The sequence below is a fragment of the Diceros bicornis genome, chromosome 36 (genome assembly GCF_020826845.1).
Source record: "Diceros bicornis minor isolate mBicDic1 chromosome 36, mDicBic1.mat.cur, whole genome shotgun sequence".
Classification (NCBI taxonomy): Eukaryota; Metazoa; Chordata; class Mammalia; order Perissodactyla; family Rhinocerotidae; genus Diceros; species Diceros bicornis.
In genome coordinates, this window is record NC_080775.1 from 15,956,413 (window position 1) to 15,980,468 (window position 24,056).

General features: G+C 39.4%; 1 protein-coding gene across 2 annotated transcripts in view; it reads right to left on the reverse strand.

Annotated features, from left to right (window-relative positions):
* Positions 1-24,056, reverse strand: part of ITGA8 (integrin subunit alpha 8) — a 163,072-nt gene that overhangs the window by 8,512 nt on the left and 130,504 nt on the right. For both annotated transcript variants that reach the window (XM_058532481.1, XM_058532480.1), the window contains exons 26-28: positions 13,595-13,723; positions 8,954-9,067; positions 4,182-4,283 (exon numbers count right to left, since the gene is read on the reverse strand). In XM_058532481.1, coding sequence (XP_058388464.1) covers positions 4,182-4,283; positions 8,954-9,067; positions 13,595-13,723 — 345 coding nt within the window. The remainder of the gene's footprint in view (positions 1-4,181; positions 4,284-8,953; positions 9,068-13,594; positions 13,724-24,056) is intronic.

Below are 24,056 nucleotides of genomic sequence, written 5' to 3' on the forward strand. Positions count from 1 at the left end.
GTGCTGTGCAACAGAAATATAATGCAAGCCACGCGTGTAATTTAAAATTTTATAGTAGCCACATTAACAAGGAGTAAAAAGAAACATGGGCCATTCATTTTAACAATATATTTTATTTAACCCTAAATATCCAACTATTGTCATTTCAACATGCAATTGAGATAAAACTATTCATAAGATATTTCACATTCTTTTTTTATTTTTACTAAGTCTCCAAAATCCAGTGTGTATTTTACCCTTGCAGCAAGTGACAAATGCTAGATTTTTAATGGTTAAAGCGAAATGTAGTCTTTGTTTAATGGAAAAAATATTTTATACGTCTACAGTCTTAAGTTTACATTTAGATGAGTTAAGATGAAATACAATGACTAGTCCAGTTCTTTGTCAGGCACTCGCTATCCACATGTGGCGAGTAGCCACCATATTGGACTGCACTAGCCACATGTCAGGCACTTGCTATCCACATGTGGCGAGTAGCCACCATATTGGACTGCACTAGCCACGTCAGGCACTCGCTATCCACATGTGGCGAGGAGCCACCATATTGGACTGCACAGCTCCAGAATATTTTGTATAACCTCACACAATGTTGTGATAGCCAAATTATTCAAGTCCCTCTTCATAAGAGTCCTTCATCAAGGTGGGCAAGACAGAAGATGGGGTATATTTTGGACTAAAGGATTAATTTAAGAACACGGGCTTGTGATTACATATTTGAACTGCTTTAAGAAAGAAGGGTAATGTTGACTAACAGAAGTACTTAAAATTTAGGGAGAAAAATTCAATCACGTGCCAACTAATCGACAAACCATTTTAATTCATTTTTGTGTATCAAGATCCTGTAGCTATTTAAAGAAATAGTATAAAATTTAAACAATTCACTTAATTAACTGCAATTTTGGGATGTCGGATCCATAAATTGTAAGCAGTTTATATTTTCTTAAAGTGATGCTAAGTGGGAAACATTTAATCTTACCTTCATTATGTCATAAATCTTGTTGTTCTTTATTAGGGTTGAAAGACCATAAATAAATCTTTAATACGCCTACATTTTATCATTGACATTTATGATATGTTTTTGTATATTTTGACAAAATACCAAGGTAGAATGAAAAAGCTCCCTTGTATTTGCAACTAATATATTTGTAATTAATGTTGACATCCGTATTTATGTATCACAAAATCTTGTGTAAACATACTTCAGTGGGGTCACAAGAATGTTTTAAATAAACATACCAAGACAGTCTACCTACAGTGCCATTTAGAACTAAACAATAACATAAAGTGGACTAGCTGAACACACATGTTAACAACATTTAAATAGCCCCTATGAGATAAGTAATCCTTATTATGAGTTTGAACTCAAAACAATTGTTTAATATGAGAATTCCATTTTAAGGTCCTGAAGTTTTACTAACAATTTGGAAAATCAAATGGGTTCACAGTTTATGTACGCATTTGAAATAAGAATTTTCATTAAATATTTTATAATAACTACCTTTGGAGTTATACTAGACAATAATATTCTCTTCCAGACGTAAATAAAGGAATTCCGTTTTAGTTGCATGACACGCAAATGCCAAAGTTCATTGGCAAGCAAAAAACAGTGTTCAAATCACTGAATAATTTTTTTTCTGCTGCACGATAATGACTCCGTGTTCAGCTGTATCCCTTTGCATTGTGCAACCTTATCCTCATCTCTGAACATGACAAGTGTCACGTCACATGAGAAGTTCATTTGTTACAGATATAGACCCTATGCAAGTAGCAGTTGGGTATTGCTATTTTCTTCAATATGTAAAGCTTATGTAGGGCTCAAGAAATGGTTGACTTATGACCATGTTGAAAAGAGAGCACAAATAAACTAGACATCCCACGCAAGGACCTAGGAAAACAAGCAAATATTATTGAGCCTCATTACAAAAGAATGAACGGAGAGACTCTCCCCAGTGGCGGAGTACAAATTGGAACTTTGATGAGTCACAAACTACCTATTCCAACGGATTCTGCCACCTTAAAACAATTCCCTTCTGCTGGGCTCTTTTCAAGATAAGAATGACAAGACCTTTGAGAAGAACTCGCTATAAAAAATGTCTGCCAGCTCCAAGTACAGTTCTTCCAAAGCAAGCCACAGAAAAATTGTTGCCCTGTAGTGCATAGCTAACTTCCTACTGGCAAGATCTTCTCCAGTTAGGTAATATTGGGAGACCTGAAAACACCTGCATTCCTAAACATTTTTCCAATAACACTTCCAGAAATAGTGTGGTAAATCATCTACATCAGGTAACAAGACTTTAAAAAAAAAATGCAATAATAAGAGTGGCGGGGATGGGGGAAACATACATTGATGATTTTGTGGATCTTTTGAGTTGAGTGGAGAACAGCAGGCTGTCACCTGTGGCCAGCACAGAAAGATGCAATACAGTTGATGGGATCGACTGTAACATATGTTTCTGTTATGGAACATATGCTCAGAGAAAACAAAAGGGCCCAGATTTATCTCCCTTAGAGCCACAACCCTTTGAACCTCTTTGGAGGAACATTCTATATTAAAAACCCAAAGCCTCTGTTTTCTAAGAGGAACATAAATCCAAACGACAGCAGACATCTTGTGAGAGAGAGAAGAAAGCTGAAAGAAGAAAGATGTGGCAGTGCTTGCTTTAGAAGGCCACCAAAGTTCACTGAAATATTTTGACTGTGCAAATCTATCGACATTTTCGATTTGGGCTCACTTGACCTAGCCAGGGAAGGTAAGACATTTTGGGAGGGTTACTATTACTGAGGCTTGAGATTTACCTTGGTCCAGGTATAATGCTAGGGCTTTATATCCATAATTTTATTAATCTTCTTAATAATTCTTTCAGGTGAATATGGTTAACAGCCTCAGCAAAGTAGAGCGAGCTCCTGAAGGTATCCTAATTACAGCAGGGTGGAGCCAGGAGGAAGCCCAGGAGAATCTGTTTCGAAAGCTGTGGGTTTTCCTCTGTGCTGCCTGCCTGTGTGAGGTTCTCAATCCTAGTTTCACTGCAGAATTGTCACTTACAACACAGAGCCAGGGCCCCACGCCAGACACACTCAATCCTGATATTCGGTGTGAGGTCTTAGCATGTATGTATCTTTAAAGTCACATGAGTGATGATTTTTCGCATTCTCAAGGTTGAAAATCACGAATCAATAGATTAATTTAATTTAAATTACTAAAAGTAGATTAGATTAGCAAGAGTAAATATTACAATTATATTTTAAGACCTAGGCTGATAAGAAATGGCAATAATATCAACTTATATACCATTCAAAGCAGTGCTTCTCAAACTTGACTGTCCACAACATGCCTCGATGATTTTGATTAAACACAGATTCTGAGTCAGCAGGACTGGAGTGGGGCCTGTTTTTGAATTTCTAGCAATTTCTTAGGTGATGCTGATGCTGCTGGTCTGCAAACCCCTCTATGAGTAACAAGGATCTGGGGACCAGAGTTCAAGCATGGGTTGTAAATATCAATGGAATGACCAAGAGATGAAGGGGTAAATCTTAATACTGTTTCCCAGACCCCTGGCTGCTGTGATCACTTTCACTGCAAAGGTGGAGTTTTGGTGATTGTGCCAGCTCTTCCCCTCTCATCCATTCTCTCCTCTGCTCTGCATGGCCTTGCCAGGTTGCTGAGGATGTCAGCAGTTGTGCTGTGACAGATACTTGGGTGTCACTAATGTGTAATAGCTTCAATTTTTTAAAATAACATTTCAATCAAATGAAGCTCCTAGTGTACAGGAAAGACAACTGTACGTGTTCACGCAACTGGTCCATGGCAGCTGTTGCTAAGGAAGAGAATCCGCCCTCCCTACACCACTCATTGAACTGCGTTTAAAATTAAACCATCAGTACAATTTCGTTATAACGATCATCGCTATCTGGACTTCTTTCCAACAAAACGGCTTGATTAAAAAATGGTATTAGTCCTACCTTGTGATTTTTTTGGTAGAAATTTATGTTGAAAGTTTAAGAATCTAATCAAATGACACTAAGAAATTTCCAGACTGAAATAAGAAAATTGTGATGTGGAGAGGGAAACTTTTCTCAAGTCGATGTAATAAGCACGTAAGCCCAGCACAAACTGAACAGTGATTTAAAATATAATTATTTCAATGAAATTATTTGTGCCTATATATTTTTAGGATACTCACCGCTATGCTTCCTTCTGGGAGTTTTGCTGGCTGATCTTTATAAGGCATCTTCTTAACCTCAAAGGACACCAGGGATGCAAGAGAATAGGGATCATTTTTTCTCTGAAATTAAAAATATTTATTCAAATATACTCCATGTCAAGCTTTTAAAAGTTTTACTGGCAGCTATCCAATTGTTTTCAGTGTTTATATCTTCCCCAGCGCCTAGAACAGCAAGCACGGGAGGGCTTCATCAATCCTGGTTGACCAACCACAGGAATGGACAGCGAATGAAGACATTAGATGTTCCGGTTACTCCACGACCCGCCCCATCAACATCCACCCATTTGGCAGCACCTTATAAAAGGTGTAATTCTTTCGATTATTGAATTGGACTCCCTCCCCCATTAACTAGATCAGGAGGTTCAGGAAGTTGCAAGAGAAGGTAGTGATATTAAGTGAGAGCTGCAGTTCATGATAACGGGCTACCGACATGCTCTCACCTCCGCTATCTAATTCAGCGATGGAATTGCCAGTCTGGTGCTTGAACAAATTCAGTGGTAGGCAAATAGCCTGTCAACAATACAACTCATAGATGGATCTGTTCTTTATTTTAAATGATTCTCCAAAACCAAGGTTTCTTCCACCCTTTTTCATTTTTTCTAAGATGCTCTGCAGCTCCAAGGAGTGGGAAATATGAGCTATTACGCTCTGATCGGCTGGGTGGGCACCAAAGACACACTAGTCCTGTTGTTGTAGGTCAAACGCATGACACGGGTAAGTATTTTGCTCGTGAAAAACAATTAAGAGCAGAGTCATATTATTGATTCCAGGTTCAAAGTTAAAGGCTTTCAGAAGTGCTCTTTACATCATGACTATATTATTCTTACGTTAAAAAAAAAATCTCCTCTTCCATATAGCAATCTACTCATGTAATAGCAATCACTGCCATACTGTAGGCAATTTAGGATTGAAAAAGCAGCTGGAGTTAATATCCCTCGACAACATCTTGGACCTTCAAACTGCCCCAGTTAGCTATTAATCCTCAGAAAATGCCCAATTCCTCTGTCATGGCCACATCATTTAAACCATGGTATGCAGCCCACCGGCTGCCTCCATTAGGTACTTTTGCACAATGATTTGCTTATGGTCATGGTACTAATAAAAGTTACAGAGCTGGTAACGGATGGCATGGAGAGCGAGGCTTTTGAGTTGGTTAAATAATCATTGTGGCTGGTGACATCATGAGCTCTCTTACTCTCACTTCCCACTGCTTGATTCCTTATCAAGAGTTACTGTGAACCATATATCCACTTCATATAGCCCATGTTTAAATACTGAACATTAACCAGAAACAAAGCATTGTGAGATGACGAGACTTAATCAGTGACTGTAAAACTGTAAGTGGTAAAGGAGGTTGCTGTTTCAAGCAAGAATCACAAACCAGGGGTCATTTAGGATTAATCTAAATAAAATCTTTTTATGATCAGTTTGCACGTTCACCATGTGGCCAGAAACAAACATAATGCAGCAAATCATGTCAACCAAGAATTGTAAACTTTCTAGCCTGGATTAGGAAGGCAGACAATGTTTGCCTCCTTCTGGGTTGCGTGACAAAACTATTCAAGACCCCCAATATACAGAATATGCTTTGAGAGAGTTTGCAATAATGAACTCCTCTTTGGCAGTCAGCTTTTAAGACTGGAATAAGCAGAAACTGTGGATGCACAGAAATCTGGGCTATGGCGATGGGCGAGCATGCAGTGACTTGAGCCATTCTATTCTGTATCTTTGGAAGTGGCACGTTGCTCTGGTAGGACTTCAGAATGTCCGTGCAGATTGTTCTGGTCTGATGCTACTTGTGCTAAATATTTATTGTTTGCAAAGACCCTCAATTGCTACTGACTTCTTCCAGACTCACTGTCTTCTTTATAAGGAAAACAAAGATGTAATTTTCACTCTAGGGGCCTTCTACTGGAATATAATGTTATGCCTAGAGCTGACACACGCCATATGAACTAATCATTTTTCCCTTGACTGTAGCATTGTAATGATTTTAGTCCTGCTTTACTGAAAAGTTGTTCTCCCTCATTTCAGTAGGATGTGATACCCAAAGTAATAGGAGGAATGTATGGTTGTCATTTAGACTGTGTGGACTTCGGAATTTAGTAAGACTCCTATCCCTAACTCTTAGATAAGAAATAACAGCCAAAAAGCAGAGTGACCTTGAGCAAACTGATGGAGTGCAAGTGGTCCCTGAAGTGGTGCCTGCCTCATAGTTGGTACTCCATAAATATTTGTTGAGTGAATGAATAAATAATGGTTTAACTTAAAAAAAAAAAAAGTCAAATAAATTGTACACTGCACTTCTCCTTAGGTCACTGGTTGAAAGTTGAGGGGACATTGATTTTGCTCCCAGGGGACACTAGCAATGTCTGAAGACATTTTCGGTTGTCACAACTGGAGGGGGGTTGCTACTGGCATCCAGTGCTACTGGCAGAGGACAGGGATGATGTTAAACATCCCATAAATCACAGGACAGCCCCCACAACGGAATTATCTGATCCACAATATCAAGAGCACTGAGGTTGAAGAAACTCTGCCTTAGGTTCAAAAAAAAAAAATTAGAATAAGGCTTCACAATAACCTTTTTAAAAATAAATTTAATTTTCCTCCTATTTATTTTAGAAACAAAATTAAATAAGATTTATGAGACTATAGAAGTATTTTGAATCAGAAAACATGGACATCTAGAGATGCAAAATTCTATAGTTATTAGTTAGACTCAAAAGGATTTTACCATTTGATTTTCTACAGCACAAGGAACCAAATGAATTTTTTTAGCAGTTAAAATAAGAGCACAAATGTAGAGACTTGCAGGAGTTTAATTTAGTTTTTTTTTCCCTAAATTCTTCTAAAACAACAAAGTCACAACACAGTAGTATCATTTCAGTAAATAGCTCTTTCCAAATGAAAAAATTAATCTGCTTAGTATAGAAGAGATTTAAAGCCTTTAAAATGCACACAATTGATGGAATTGTCTATGGCACTGTAGGATGCTAAAGTGCAGACAAGCCAGAGCAGAGAGGAATCTACACATCACACGTACCTGGAAGTTTACTGAGATGCCATCCTGGCTGGAGCTCAGGCTGTGGGATCACCAGACAAGAGGAACTTTCTAGGACAATCTCCCTTTTCCCTTCTAAATTGATTTCTATTTTTACTTTTCTGGGCATATGGCTTGAACTGCGTTCTTGTGCTCACCATCACTTCATTAACTAATATTTACTGAGGAAATACTATTCCATAGCAGTGAGCAAAACAGATTTGTTTGAATCTAAGTTACTGTCTGCAAGTCTTAGGGACTTGGGATATTTAAACTGTCTTCACCTAAAATACAGTAGATATATAAATATATACCATATATATATTATATATGGTACATTATATACCTCTATATTATATATGCCCATACCAGTACATACAATGGAATATTATTCAACCACAAAAAAGAAAGAAATCCTGCCTCTTGTGACAACATTGATGGACCTTGAGGGCATTATGCTAAGTGAAATAAATCAGACAGAGAAAGACAAATACTATATGAACTCACTTATATGTGGAATCCAAAAAAGCCGAACTCATAGAGAGTCGAATGATGGTTGCCAGGCGCTCGAGGATGAGGGAAATAGGGAGATGTTGGTCAAAAGGTGCAAACTTTCAGCTATAGGATAAATGAATTCTGGGGATCTAACATACAGCATGGTGATTACAGTTAACAATACTGTGTTAGATACTTGAAAGTTGTTAAGAGAGTAGCTCTTAAAAGTTATCACCACACCAAGACAAAAAAGTAATACGTGAGGGGACGGAGGTGTTAGCTAACCTTATTGTGGTAATCATTTTGCAATATATACGTGTATCGAAACATCCCATTAGATACCTTAAACTTACACGTGTTATATGTCAATGATATCTCAGAAAAGCTGGGAAGAAAAACTGTCTTCACCTGATGGGAAAGATGACCTGCTAATCTTGGCTTAACTCCACCGAAATTTCTTTTAAAAAATTTTTTAAAAACTCAAAAACTAGGGGCCGGCCCGGTGGTGCAAGCGGTTAAGTGCGCGCGCTCCGCTGCGGCGGCCTGGGGTTCGCTGGTTCGGATCCCAGGCGTGCACCGACCTACTGCTTGGCAAGCCATGCTGTGGCGGCGTCCCATATAAAGTGGAGGAAGATGGGCACAGATGTTAGCCCAGGGCCGTCTTCCTCAGCAAAAAAAAGAGGAGGATTGGCGGATGTTAGCACAGGGCTGATCTCCTCACAAAAAAAAAAAAAAAAAAAACTCAAAAACTAAAAAAATTTTCATTTTGATTTTCTTTTGTTTTTTTGGTGAGGAAGTTTGGCCTTGAGCTAACATCTGTTGCCGATCTTCCTCCTTTTGCTCGAGGGAGATTGTCCTGAGCTAGCATCTGTGCCCGTCTTCCTCTATTTTTTGTGTGTGGGGCGCCGCCACAGCACGGCTTGATGAGTAGCGTGTAGGTCTGCGCCTGGGATCCGAACTTGCAAACCTTGGGCCACCGAAGCAGAACGTGCAAAATTCACCACTACGCCCCCAGGCCAGCCCCTTACAATATTTTTCAATATTAAAAAATTAAATATAAAACGTTTAAAAAGAAAAAATAGAAAATTGTGAAAAATTTAAAAATCATTTGCCAAAAAAAAAAAAAAAAGCAGAAAAGCTTGCTGCTGAACTTGCGAGGAGAGGCGTGCACGCGCGTCCGTGTTTTCATTACCTGCAGAAATGTCTTGGCCCACAGCCGTGACCTGACCTTCAGGACTACGCTTTCTCCTCCTTCCAGTCGTCCCACCGCACAGACGATTCGCAGGCACTCGATATTTGTACAATTCTGCAAAAACACAACAGCGGCGGTGGCAAACCAACGTCTTTCAAGTGTCGTCGAGAATCAACATTGAAGTCAGTTTACTTATATTTCCTCAGAAGCCATGGCCCAATCCATAAATTATTAACTTAAATAAAGAACAAATACATTGAAACAACCAAGAAAAAACACAGTTTGTTAAGTAATGGTGCATCAACTTGAGCAGTAATGTGGAGATAACATGGGACACAAGATACAACATAAAATTGCAGCTCTTCTGTAAGGACTTAATCTTCTGGCAGCAGCGATCCAACTATTCTGTTTCATTTTCTCAGAACTTGGGAAGATATTTCCTGTAACCTAACCCTGCACTAAGCACGTCCTGAAACGGCTTCCGAGGAAGGTCCCTGAGTCTATGTTATCTCAAAGACCCAATGTAATTAACCCATTCACAAGCATTCGTTCCATAACATTCTTCTCTCTGTCTAAATTACCTCCTGGTTATAAAGCAAGGTTTTCTGTAAGTTCCATCCATGAAGCTGTTTTTAAACTAGTTCCTGGGGTTGCTCAACTTACAATGGGTAATTCTTTTTTTGTGTGTGAGGAAGATCGGTCCTGAGCTAACATCTGCCTATCCTCCTCCTTTTGCTGAGGAAGACTGGCCCTGGGCTAATATCCATACCCATCTTCCTCTACTTTATATGGGATGCCGCCACAGCACGGCCTGATAAGTGGTGCGTCAGTGTGCGCCTGGGATCCGAACCGGCGAACCCCGGGCTGCCGCAGCAGAGCGCACACACCCAACTGCTTGCGCCACCGGGCCGGCCCCACAATGGGTAATTTTTAATATTTGAAATGCATGTTCCTGGAAAGTATTCATTATGACGACATTCTCTCTATCAAATGGTATTTTCTGATTGGATCCCAGTAGGAAACAAATGGACACCTCACATCCATTTTCTGTGTGCCCACGTCTACGATAATATTTTTCGAATTGTACTCCTTCACTGATTTGAATTTACCTTGTGGGCTATGCTTTATTCATTTTTTATGTCTCAAGCACTGGGCACTGGCCTATGGATGTTCAATAAAAATCAGTTTATTGGATATTATGTGCAGTGAGGCATTTTTCTTTAATGAAGCTGATAAACTACAGTAACCTGAGGAACATATTACCATGAAAACCCTTTTCAGAACCTTGGAATTCTCCAAAATCAGCACAATCAGTAACGTGTATCTGATAAATTCCAGTAAGGCCAGATTTCTATATGAGGTTTCCAAATACAGACGGTGGGCTGCTCTCGTTCTACTAGAGTTGGGCACTGAGGTGTTTGGTGTTTTGTGCCTCCAGCAGGAGTAGGAATTCTCAAAGTTCTGCAGTTTGCGTCACCTGTGAGGAATCTCATGTTTACCTACGCTCCATTATCGACAGGCTAGGTATTGCCAATCCCACCATCTGGAGGCAAAAGAGGAGAGTCAGAAAGAGGTGATTCTTGTAGACTCCCTGGAGTTGGTGATCCCAGTTAGCTCTGTTGGAGGATCTTGGAGAAGGTGATGCTTAGGATGAATCTTGAAGGCTGAGAGAGAGTTACTTAGAAGGATGGAATATGGAAGCATGGTTCTCTTGTACAAGACCAGTGCATGTTCAAGAAAGAGGAGAAAAGGGTATTTGGGGGTGAGGTGGACAGACGGAAATGAGAAACGACAGAGAGAAAGTCTAGGTGGTAAAGAATCTTCCTATTTGTGCCAAAGAGTTTAGATTTTATTCAGAAGGGGAGCCCGTGAAGCTTTTTAAGCAAGGGATATGATCAGGCTTGTATTTTAGGGGACAGGTGATATGTGAAGAAAGAATGGAGAGAGGAGAGTGGGAGGCAAGGAGGATGATAAGGGCTTTTTGCAAAATTCCAGGTGAGAAATGATAAGGTTCTGAACTGAGGCAGTGGGAACGGAGAGAGGAGGATGAATTTTAGAGAAGTTTAGAAAGTAGAATAGATACTTGGTGACTAATTGGAGATTGGGATGAAGGAGAGGGAAGGATGGAGGGAGCTCTTTTGGCTTGGACTTGGTGGATAGGTACTGACATTACTGAGACAGGGGATTCTAGAGAAGAAGCACATTTTGGGGGTCATGGAGACAGAGAGTTTTGGGCATGTTGGGACTGGGGTGTTACCAGACATCCAGATGAACGTACACATGAGTCCTTCAAGTCTACAGTGCAGTAAGGGAGGGCTAAGATGGCAGGAGGCACCTAGACATGACTGGAGTTATGATCATGGAAACAATTTCTCTGAAAGAGCAAAATCAATGAAAGGGAAGAGAAGGGGGTTGAGAATGGACTCCTGAGGTACAGGAGCATTGAAGGATGGGCAGAGGCGAAGTCCTTGAAAAACTCTAAGAAGGGGGCAGGACAAACGGTAGGAAGAGAACCAGGAGAGAAGATTCTAGGGGAAGCCAAGGGATGTGATGGTTTCAGGAAGTGGTCAATAGAATCAATTGCTGAAAAGGGTTAGAAAGATAAGGTTTCTGTAAGATGAGCAGTGAAAGGGATGAGAAGAAAGATGGGAGAGGAGGAGCTGAGGTAATAACTGCAAAGGCCACACTGACCTCAGATGAGAAGGGCAAGGATTTTCTTAGGTGGAGGAGAAATGATATTTCAGTGTTCCAGATACAGATTTTTCCTACGCAAATTGGAAATTATGTTCCAACACAGGAAGCTGGCATTTTGCACTTTCAAATTCCTAATCAGAAATGGGAGTCAGTAAGTTGTTTTTAACTAAACAAAAACTGTAGGAGGTCTTATTTAGCTTTTGATTTTAGAATAAACTTTGCATAATCACTTTCTATCCAGAACTGTTTTGACTCGAGGACACAGGGAGGCGTAGGATTTGCAATTTTTGAACCAACAAGAGAGAAAGGGAATAAAACACGAGTTAACAAAATCAGATATGGAAATCAATGATTGCCTTACTCTCATTGCAAGTAATAAGTTTCTAGGATATTCAGAAGTTAAAAATCATCATGCATTAAAAATTTTTAATGAGAGAGAATAGGAGGGAAAAAATCTAACCCTACAACAGAAGAGCATATAATTTTCAAAAGAATTTTAGTTATTGATCTCCACTGCCTCAGTGTATACGAGGCATACGCCAAAGTGGAACTGAAAAACATATTCAAATATGGATTTTCCAAATTGTTTGGACATTCGTTTTCCAAAGGGCTTTCCCATTGATACTGCATATTAGAATTCTATAGATGTCAACCATTGTTTTCTTTTTCCAAAAAATTAATTTATTAAAATTTTTTTTATTGAGGTATAATTGACATACAACATTATATTAGTTTCGGGTGTATGACATGATTCGATATTTGTATACATTGTGATGAAATGATCACCACAATAAGTGCAGCTAATATCTGTCACCACACATAGCTACAATTTTTTTTTCTTGTGATGAGAACTTTTAAGATTTACTCACTTAGCAACTTTCACATATGCAATACGGTATTATTAACTATAGTCACCATGCTGTACATTAATTACATCCCCAGGACTTAAATCATTGTTTTCTGTCCTATTGTTTCTCTTCGAAGCTTTCTAAAAATGATAATATGCAGAATTGTATTAATTTATCCTAAACTCAATAGCATATTGATTCCCTACTTTTACATTTTTAAAAACATTACAGTGTTATAAACATTGACAGGGACTTGAATCATAATCTGCCAACTACCATAGCTTTTTGCCATGTAATTTCAGGTACTTCTATAAGAGTAAACGTTCCTCTCTTGACTTACGTTTAAATGATTAAGTTAGACTTGCTTGTTGTACTTTTCTGTCCATTTCCACATTCGAAATTTGTTATTACATTCAAGATGAAATCAATGAATGTCAAAGCACGTTTAAGACATACATTTTTAAAAAACCGTTTTTAAGTGTACAGCTCAGTGGCGTTAACATTCACATTGGAATGAGTGGAAGAACTGAATGGAAAATGCTGATTCTTGAGTGCTGTCTATAGTTTTGCAAAGGGCTGACTAAGTTCAGGCTAGAGCTACCACAGACCCCAGTGCGAAGACTCTGCAGAGGTTTTCGCCCAGGAAATGTGAAAACACCATTCTCGTCTCTTCTGGACAAACAGAGGACTGTGAGATGCAAGAAGAGGTGCACCCACCCGGGGACCCACTGTATGGGCAGAGCTTCTCCAGGCTCACTTCAAACTCTTACCAGCCCAATGTCTGGGGACCAGCTAACAATTAAGTCTTCACATTCTTGAAATGCATCAAAGGTCACATTTTATGTTTCCACCATTATTTCTCTACTGTGGTCTGCATGGCAAGTTTAGAAGAGTGAAAATGTTATATTGCAAATACTCCTTAGCCCCCACAGAAACACGTTTTTTTATTTCTCACAATATGTACTGCCCAAAACTGTTAGGCGTATCTGACCATTGGAGGAGACAGAAAAACAATACTTGAAGTTAAGACCATCTATATTGGGGAATTCTGTCCAATGCCATCTTTTCTCTCAGTTCTGTGCACACTGAGATAACTCACCAGTATCTTTGCAGGGCTCTGTCTGTGGAGCTCTGGCACAGGCACGTCCCTCTTCCTGACAAGATGAGGGATGGTAGAGTTTCGCAAAAACGCGCTCAACTCGGGGGTGTCCTCTGGGGGGGCGGCGGGCTGCAAACCGAAAGCAAGAGATACCACATCAACGACATTAACACTTGTGACCTTTTCATTAGCCTTGAACTCTAGGCATTTTCTTTTTCTCAAGTGAATATGTTTCACATGAGAATTCAAACATGTTCTGATGTACCAGAACCATGTTCAACAGCAAATGAACCACCCTGACAGGGAGCAAGCCTTTCCATTCTCCAATGACAGGAATCCATGAAGCCTGGGAAACACAATCCTGGAAAGTTTATCTTGTAAGGATAAGATGTTAAGCAGAAGTGATTTCCCCATAAAGATGGAAAATGTGAAAGTGACTTTTCAAGCGTGAGTCATTATTTTCGGGTACTTTCCTCTCATTATATATTGGGGCTGGTTAAACCAAGGAACATGGTGTGTGGTGAGATTGATCCTGAGATGGCAGAAAAGGGAGGCACTGACCATGGGAAACAGCCTGATGTGGTCAAGGACCCGACTCCAGCATGTCTGACCCTACACTCCTGTAGCTCTAAGAAGCGCTCCCTCAGGAAAGAGCTGTGTTCTAAGGAAAACGACTTTTCCATGCATGCCGCATGAACTTTGTGTTGTAATGGAGCTTGTTTTCAGCTCTGAGTTTGTTTTGCAAGTGTTCTAGAACTTATGATTTTATCTCAGGCTCCATGCTGGTTACATCTGATCACTAAATAAATATTTTGAGAATTCCAATAGATCGCCCATAATATCCCAGTAAAATTCTTTATTTTAGACTGACTGACTATAGAACCTAATTTTCTGCTCCTCTGCCCCGCAAGCACATCTTTTACACAGCTTCTCTTTGCAGTCAAAGAAGCAATAATAGTATGCTCATCTCTGTGGAAGGATAAAAGATATTCTTACATTGTGGATGTAGGAGGCATCACAAAGATGAAATGATAGTGCTCAGTATGTCCTAATAACCTAGAAAAATCTACTGGATAAACAGAAAGATAGAGTCCAGGCTTCTTCGTACGACAGGCATAGACATGTGTTCTCTATGTGCTGGCCTCTGCCTGCTTTTCCAGCCTCATTTCTCACCAAGAGCCCCTCGCATCCTGCTCTCTGGCATGCATAACCGCTCTCCACTCCTGACCTGCACCAGACTGATTCCCTGACCTGTTTGATGTTCCACATGATGTCTCTGTTCCCCATCAGCGCTTTCCAAGCTGTGCAGTCACTGCCCACTGACTAGTTTGAGTTGCCCAATGAGAAAATGTAAAATGAGAAGCATAGCGTCACATATAACATCCCAGGAAATGTCAGAAAACAAGGCAAGGAAGAAGATCCAGCTAGAAAAAGTAAGATGGCGGAAACCAGATGTAGGAGACAACCCAGGAAGTGTGATTCTAGAGAAGTCCAAGGAAAAGAAAGTTGTAAAAATAAGTGACTAAGAATGTTAAATCCTGCAGAGGAATAAAGAAAGGTGAGGACTAAAAGTGTTCACCGAATTTGTCACTTAAGAAATTATAGACATATGATCCAGCAATTCCATTTCTGGTTATCTATCAGAAGAAAACAGAACTAATTTAAAAAGATATCTGCACCTCCATGTTCATAGCAGCATTATTTACAGTAGCCAAGACATGGAAATAACATAAGTGTCCACTGACAGATGAATGGATAAGGAAGACGTGGCATATATATACAATGGAATATTATTTAGCCATAAAAAGGAATCTTGCTGTTTGCAACAACATGGATGGACCTTGAGGACATTATGCTAAGTGAAATAAGTTAGACAGAGAAAGACAAATACTATATGATCTTACTTATATGTGGAATCTAAAAAAAAAGCAAACCAAAATGAACTTACAGATACAGAGAACAGACTGGTGGTTGCCAGAAGTGGGGGTGGGGGGTGGGCAATACGGGTGAAGGTAGTCAAAAGGTACAACTTTCCAGTTATAAAACAAAGAAGTTCTGGGGATGTAATGTACAGCCTGGTGACTATAGTTAATAATACTTTATTATATATCTGAAAGTTGATAAGAGAGTAGATCTTAAAACTTCTCATCACAAGAAAAAAAATTTGTAACTATGTGAGGTTAAGGATGTTAACTAGACTTATTGTGATCATTTCACAATATATACAAATATCAAATCATTATGTTGTACACCTGAAACTAATATAATGTTATATGTCAATTATATCTCAATAAAAAAAGAAAAAAAATATGGATGCTCTTTCTTGAAGAGGGGATTGGTATGGGGGAAATTGAACTGCAGAAGCTAAAGTGAATGGGTTTGGACAAATGGATAATTAACTGAAAAAATATAAAATTAAATCTTTATCTTGTTCTCATATTAACTAATTTCCAATGGCTCAGAGATGAGAGGCGGTCTTGTCTCCCGAATAAGAAAGCACTAAAACAAACAAATGAAAAATAAAACATGAATGTTCTTAGCAGCTATTTATAAGAGAGAAAAAAGATAGTACATAAAATTTCATAGCTTACCGGTTAAATAAATTATGACATTTATACAAAAGACTGCTGGACAGTTTTTAAAAATGATGATAAAGAGCTACACAGTAATTTAGAAAGATACACAATCTTAGCAAGTGGGAAAGGCAGATTACAAAATAGTATATTTAATAAGACTGTATTTTTAAAAAAATGGATGCATACTTACATTGTATATCTAGAAATAGAAAAAAAATCTGGAAGAATAGTCATCTAAATGTTACCAGTGGTGGATTTTTGATGATATTAAGGAAGTTTTGCTAATTTCTTTTTAGGTATGGTAATGGTACTACGGATTTTTAAAGAGTACCCTTAGTTATTGGCAATATACAGTGAAATGTTTATGAGTGAAATGGAAAAATAAGTGAGTGCATAAAGAAATAGGAAATGTAACAGTAAATGGGTGGCGACATTATCAGAAATTTAAAATTTTCTTCCTTATGTTTTTACATATTGCCTGATATAGTCTTATGATGGACATTTAGTAGTTTTTAATATGAACCCCCCCCAAAACCATTTTATAATTATGCTAAAAGTAAAAGAGAAACAAGGAAGTAGGAATAGCAAGCACAGGGTGGCTGAAAATGGAAGTGAAAAGGGGGCCCATTCTTGGAAGAGGATGCAGAGCCAAGTTATCTGCTTATTGTTTGTGTTGAAGGTGGAGGAAATTGAAGTAAGTTTATAGGATCCAAGGAAGGAACTAGTAGAGAGGAAGAGGTTGAAGATTCAGGAAACGGGGGATACTTGATGTAGTCAAGTTAAATTTGGAGCTGGAACTAAGAACTGGCCTTCCTCTGAAGGTGGTGGAGAGGAGAGGAGGAGGAGGGAGGGACAATTAGAAGGTGTGTGTGTTGGGGGGAGGATTTGGGATGGAGAAACGGATCATTTAAAGATTCTCTTGCTTTCAGGTCACTTGCCAATAATAACGCTAGCGAGACTGGATAGGAGGTAGAAGGAGAGCAGCAAAGGTTTAGAGAAGCCAGTGAGGAGGACGGCGGGAGAGGTCATCAGATGGCAGACAGGACTTCTCCAGATGCTGGCTGCCAGTGAGTACTTCCCACCTTCAATCTGTAACGATGCCCTCAGGCTGAGGGATCAAGAAGCCAAAATATGGGACTGTGCATGATCAAGATTGTCAGGGCAGGGACTGGAAAGGATTGAGGAGAAGGGAGGTTAAGTAAGGGAGCTTGTAAAAGAATGTTTCCAGCAACTTGAACTGCAGGCTTGGCAGGAAACAAAGTATGGCCAAAGGCAGTCTTGAGAGTGGGCTGGGTTAACTAACTCAGAGAAAGTCTTCATTTCAAGGGAGAAAAGGTCTAGTGGAGAAAGGAAGTGAGAAAAATATGAAACTAGGAGACTGAATTGGAGGCTTGGATGTTGAATTGAGTATTTCAGAGGCGGGGTAGCTAGTGTTCAAAACACTGGGATGAAGAAGTCCATGGAAGTGAGGTGAGCATCAGCCCTATGGACTCTGGAATATTCGAAGACTATGTTAGGGCCTGGCACAGTGAGAAGTGTAAGCCATGAGTTGCTCAAGGATACTTAACGATGGAGAATCTGACAGAAAAGCCTTTATAGCATAAGATTTTGAGTTTAGACAGAAAATTCAGAATTGTGGAAATCTCTCACTAAGATTCCCTTATGTTTTCTATCATACACTCTGTGTGTGTGTGTGTGTGTGTGTGTGTGTGTGTGTGTAGTTTTTGATTTGAGGTTTATTACGTGCAATTTCTTTTCTTCGTCTTTTTTTTTATAGGTCACTGGGAGATATGTTACAGAGTTAACTCTGTATGTAACCAAACTGGAGAGAACTAGGGAATATTTCCTTATGCCCAGTTACAGCCTATTACTATTATTATTATTATTATGAGTGGTGGTGGTAGTAGTAACAGTTGTAGTAAAATAATAGCCCAAAGAGAAGAAAACTCTTCGACTTCCTGTGTGGTTATATGGGATGCAGCTTGGGTACAGATAAAGAACACATCCTATTGTGGTGCCCCGGGTATACCATTATTCATAAATATTTCTGTCTCTCAGTAAAACACAGGACTTGCTCTGAGCTAGAGAATGAATGTATCTCACAGCAGCAGTTGATAAAATACATTTCTTTCTTTTAGTAACATTGTTTTACAAATAGAGGAATGCCACTCCTAAACAGAATCATCAGAAAGTCTTCAACGAGCCTGCAAACCAGTTTTCTCAAAAGGCATTCCAGAAATTATTTCAAAATACAAAAACAAAAACAAAACCCCCAAAACAAAAATCAAGGAAGAAGTTATTCAAGAAATGTAAACAACAGTTGAAGTCTATCTTCCAGATGAAATCTGGAGCCTGTTTCACAGTAATCATGAACCCATAGGTCATGTTTTTCCTGAATCTGGAATAATTATTGGTGAGGGGGGCCGGCTTTTTAGCACCCGTGTTAGACAGATAATCAGTTCAGGGTATAATTTGCTAAGTGCAATGAGAAGCTGGTGGTAAGCACTAAAGTATCTTCAGAACAAATATGAAAATTGTTCGTTTCTGCAATAAGGAAACAATTGTTAGTAAATATGGCCCTTTCCTAGCTGCTACTCAGATTTTGACCCCAACAGGAGTTTTCTATTTTCATAACTCTTCACTCGGGTATAGGCTTAAATTGATGGATTAAAGGGATACTGTGTAGCTGGAATGCACAATACAGTTGAAAATGCAGCTTTTGAAGAAAAGAGTTGAGTGAAATAAAAGAGCTCTGTGAACCCAAACAAACATAATGCATACTCTTTTTCTTGTTTATAAATTGTCTTTGGATTTCAGGTATTCCTAGTACACAAGATGGTGGACTTCTGTCAAGTAACTCTTCGTCTATAATTAAATCCAAGTAGAGACAAGCCCAGGAGGTCAGTCTACCATGTAATTTTCTTTAAAACATAAATGTTAAGGATTTGTTGGGAGAGAAAAACCCAACTTTTTTTATGTGTGTGAGGAAGATTAGCCCTGAGCTAACATCTGTTGCCAATCCTCCTCTTTTTGCTGAGGAAGATCGGCCCTGGGCTAACATCCATGCCCATCTTCCTCTACTGTACATGGGACATCGCCACAGCATGGCTTGACAAGTGGTGTGTTGGTCCGCACCCGGGATCCGAACCTGTGAACCCTGGGGCCACTGAAGCGAAGCACATGAACCCAACCGCTACCCCACCAGGCCAGCCCAAAGAAAAACCCTATTTTTTTTTGTCTTACATTCTGAAAAGTTCATGCAAAGCATAACTAAAAGAATCAATTCACTCCACCGGTGATTTTAAAGCTTTTCTTAGTTGTTCGACATGTGTTTTTACATTTTAAAATACACATGAGGACCTGAAGACCATCTTAAAGAGAAGATAAGGCAGAGAAATTGACCCCAGAGTTTATTCCCTTTGGTGGCTGAAAATTGGACTGATAGGCAAGGTAAAAAGTAAAAGTTAAAAGGTGAGTGAAATTCGTCTATCAGAGGGAGCATTCCCATGAGAAAGAGAGAGAGAGGAGAGCGAGGAGTTGGGAGCTGTTATTCTAGGACATAACAAGTGTCCCTGAATTCTGAATTAATAAGAAGTAGTAAGTAAACGGAGGTAGGTATGAAGGAAGAAAATTCTCATAAGGATAAGACAAAACTATGCAAATTTGCCAAGCCAAGCCACTGTCTATGGGCTCATTGGAAAAAAAAAAACCAACAACGATCTGCAGGGCTATAATCCTTGACGAAGGGTTCCTGAGTTTCTGCTTTCCATGTCTGCATGATCTGGTTGTAATTTGGACTTCCTGTGGGAGTGGTCTTGTGCAGAAGACGAGTTCTCAGTTGTAACCTCCTGTTTTCCATGGCTCCCGAGACAGTTCTTTCCACAACAGTGGTTTTCTCTCTTGTTACTGTCGTTCTAGTCTAGTCTCTGTTAGGTCATTTCTACCTAGGATTCTTCTACCTTGAACTTAGGCCAGAATGTTGCATTCTGACCTTAACAGGTTGAATTTGAGCATCTCATTTGTCTTCCTCTCTTGGGTACAGTCTTAGATTCCATAGCCCTTTCTCCCAGTATCTCATACTTGGCTGTTCATTACAAAATCTTGCCAGTTTAAAAAAAAATCCTTTACTCGCTATGCAACTTTGGTTCCTTAATAGTGTTTATTTTTTCAACATCTTATCGAGAGATCATAGCCTGTTTGAAGGACTCTCCAAACCCCAGGATAAAGTTCCCAAAATAAGAAAATTGGTAGTTTGAAATCATTATTTTACTGCCTGTAGAATAGTTGACAAATACTTTACTCAACTCCAAAATTTTATTCCAAGAAGGATCTGGAATGAATTAGATTTAATGGATTTGTCTGAATGTTGCAGACAGTTGAATCTTTCAAAATGTTTTAGATGGTAGAATGTGGAGAAATTGCCTTTAAATCCTCTATCTCTGACCTGGATCATGAGGCCTGGAGGCAGAACTTTCATGGCCATCTGCTTATGCCTCAAAATTTATAGAAGACAGAGAAATGAACTTGATGAAGTGAAACCACCATGGGAGGAACAGAAAACCAAAGACAACAACCATTCATTGGGAGGCAAAGGTAGGAGTGAATACCAGGGCCCTGCCATATCCTCAGGCCTGCTTTAGCTGGGCACCTCGAGGGGCTGTGCAGCCCAATTACCTTTTCTTGCACCCCGTCATCTCGCCATGCTTCTATTTACCTTCATACTCGGATGTTTGAACAGTGTTGACAAAGCCGGCTAAGTGAATCCCCATGAAGCCTGATATAAGCCAAGTACTTAAATAAAAACTCACCGACTTCTAGTGGCATCTGAGAGTATCCTTGTCCCCGCCACCCCCCCCCCCCCACAACCGCCCTCCAATTTAGTCTCTGATGCTCTTTATTTGGGCAACAAGTGAGATGGATGTGGATGAGAACTTATGCCCATTGTCTCCTAAAACAGCCACAGGCTACAGAACAATCATGGTAGTGGCTTTCAAAGGCAGTCGGTGTCTGCTCTTCAAACCTTGGGGACATTAGGGTAAGTTGGTGGGATAACCAAACTATACCAGTTACTATTGTGAAAACTGAACCCCGTTCAGGCCTAATCAGACTGTGAGGCTTATGTGAGGAGAGTCATATTTGGAACGTAAGTTCAATTTAGAGATGGGTTGTATTTCAGAAGGTTTTAGGCTAGATGTTTGGCACTCAGAATGCATTTCTCTTTAGAAACAATTTTTTAAATGGTGGTTCAGTTCTCAGGCCAGCCCACAAATAAACCTACTTTATCCACAGTACGGCTTTGATGCATAAAACTATGTATTTGCAATAAAAAATAAAGTCAGGATGGTTGCTATATAAGTAATTTAAAAAAATAGAAAAAAAATCATCATGTTAAGTAACATCAAATGCTGGTAGGTTTAATTAGACCAAAATGAGAAATTATGTGGAAACGTTGTGGAGATTCTGCACGGATATCTGGGGAATTTCAAAGGTTTTAGTGTTGGTGGCACTGGTTCCTTGGAGTGGGTGGCCTAGAAAATGTTTCTAAGGAAATCTGGATGGCTTCTTTTTCATAAACAAATTTCCTTAGAAATTTGTGAGTGTTGGAAAGAGGCAGTGAAGGAGGGAGTTACTTTCAGTGGTTAATCGGGCAAAAATGAGAAAATATACAGGAGAGAGAAATTGACTAAAAAAGTGTATGTGAACACAAAAGAGAGGGATTTTGCTCAAAGGAAATCAACCTAATGGCTGGAGAGGAAAACATGGTGGTGAACTCTGAAAATCCTCCAGAGGAAACTTCAGGAAGTTGAGGTGGTAGTTCTCCCTCTGACAGGTCTGCAGTTGGCCTGGGATATTTTGGTGGCTAGTCCAGCGGGGACTGAAGCATCAGAAGGGACTTGTAGAAAGTGGACTACCCACAGATGCAGAAGTTTTAAGAGGAACTCACTACCTATCACTCTATTTGTAAAAAAATTGTAGAACCAAATACAGCCATGTGCCACATAACGACATTTCAGTCAATGATGGACTGCATATATGGTGGTGGTCCCATAAGATGAGTACCATAGAGCCTAGGTGTGTAGCAGGCTATACCATCTAAGGTTTGTGTAAATACACTCTGTGATGTTTGCTAAACGACAAAATCACCTAACGAGGCATTTCTCAGAACGTACCCCGTCGTTAAGTGACACATGACTGTAGCAAGGAATTTTACCTTAGTGCACTCCGTGGGTAAGATTTAATACTGGAATTTAATTTTTGCCTATACAAATATATTTCTGCCTCCCCCATTCCTTTTAATAAACTTACCCATTCTCTGCTTCTTAGTTAAAGAATCAAGTTTAGAAAAACTATAGATATTTAAGACTATTTATACTCCAATTAAAAAAAAACAATAATAATTAGCTTTGATGCTAGAATCTGAAGTTGATACTAAATTCTAAAATTTCCCAGACCTATTCTGTTGAAGATAACAAGATACAATAAGTAATTTGTTCTTTACTAATTTCGTATTTAAGACAGAAAACAGACTGGTTAGCTTTGCATTATCCAGGAAGAAATAAATTGCCAAATAAATTAATAGTGACTTCATCAAGAAATTATTTAATATCTTAAAAGGAAAATAATTTTTAAGTACTCTCAATTGTTTATAGCCACTGATATAAACTATACTGATAATCAATTTTAAAAATCTATTTATTGATAAAAAGCTCTTTTAGACTCCTGGGTCATACTTATGAAATATAGGTAAAAGTACTTTGAGATCCTAAAAGGAAAAACATTTCAAGTTTTTCTTGAATTCAGAATTTCAAGAATTCATGAATCGTTATAACTATTTTAGGGAGCTATTAGTACTCCATATTGTAATCAAATCTTCTTGTATTCAGTTTCCACAGACTGAGAGTTTTGTAAAAAAATCAGAATTGGGCTGGCCTGTTGGTGTAGTGGTTAAGTTTGTGCACTCTGCTTTGGCAGCCCAGGGTTTGCAGGTTCGAATCCTGGTCATGGACTGACACACAGCTCGTCAAGCCACGCTGTGGCGACATCCCCCATACAAAATAGAGGAAGATTGGCACAGATGTTAGCTTTTTACCGAGGAAGATTGGCAACATATGTTAGCTCAGGGCCAGACTTTCTCACCAAAAAAAAAAATCATAATTAAGTTGTGTTTTAAAAATTGCTAGCCTCTGACAGATTTCTAACCAACGTCTATACTTTAAAGAATAACTGGGTAGGGGCCAGCCCGGTGGTGCAAGCGGTTAAGTGCACGCGCTCCACTGTGGTGGCCTGGGGTTTGCTGGTTTGGATCCCAGGCGTGCACTGATGCACCGCTTGTCAAGCCATGCTGTGGTGGCATCCCATATAAAGTAGAAGAAGATGGGCGTGGATGTTAGCCCAGGGCCAGTCTTCCTCAGGAAAAAGAGGAGGATTGGCCGATGTTAGCTCAGGGCCGATCTTCCTCACCAAAAAAAAAAAAAAAGGAATAACTGGGCCGGCCCTGTGGCTTAGCAGTTAAGCAGTAGCTCCGCTACTGGCAGCCCGGGTTCGGATCCCAGGTGCGCACTGACACTACCGCTTCTCTGGCCATGCTGAGGCAGCGTCCCACATACAGCAACTAGAAGGATGTGCAACTATGACATACAACTATCTACTGGGGCTTTGGGGGGAAAAAAATAAGCCGGAGGATTGGCAATAGATGTTAGCTCAGAGCTGGTCTTCCTTAGCAAAAAAAAAAAAAAAAATAGAGGAAGATTAGCATGGATGTTAGTTCAGGGCTGATCTTCCTCACAAAAAAATAAAATAAAAAAAGAATAACTGGGTAGCAGGAAATACAGGTGTTTCGTATATACCACCACCCAGTTTGCACGAATTTGTCAACATTTAAGGCA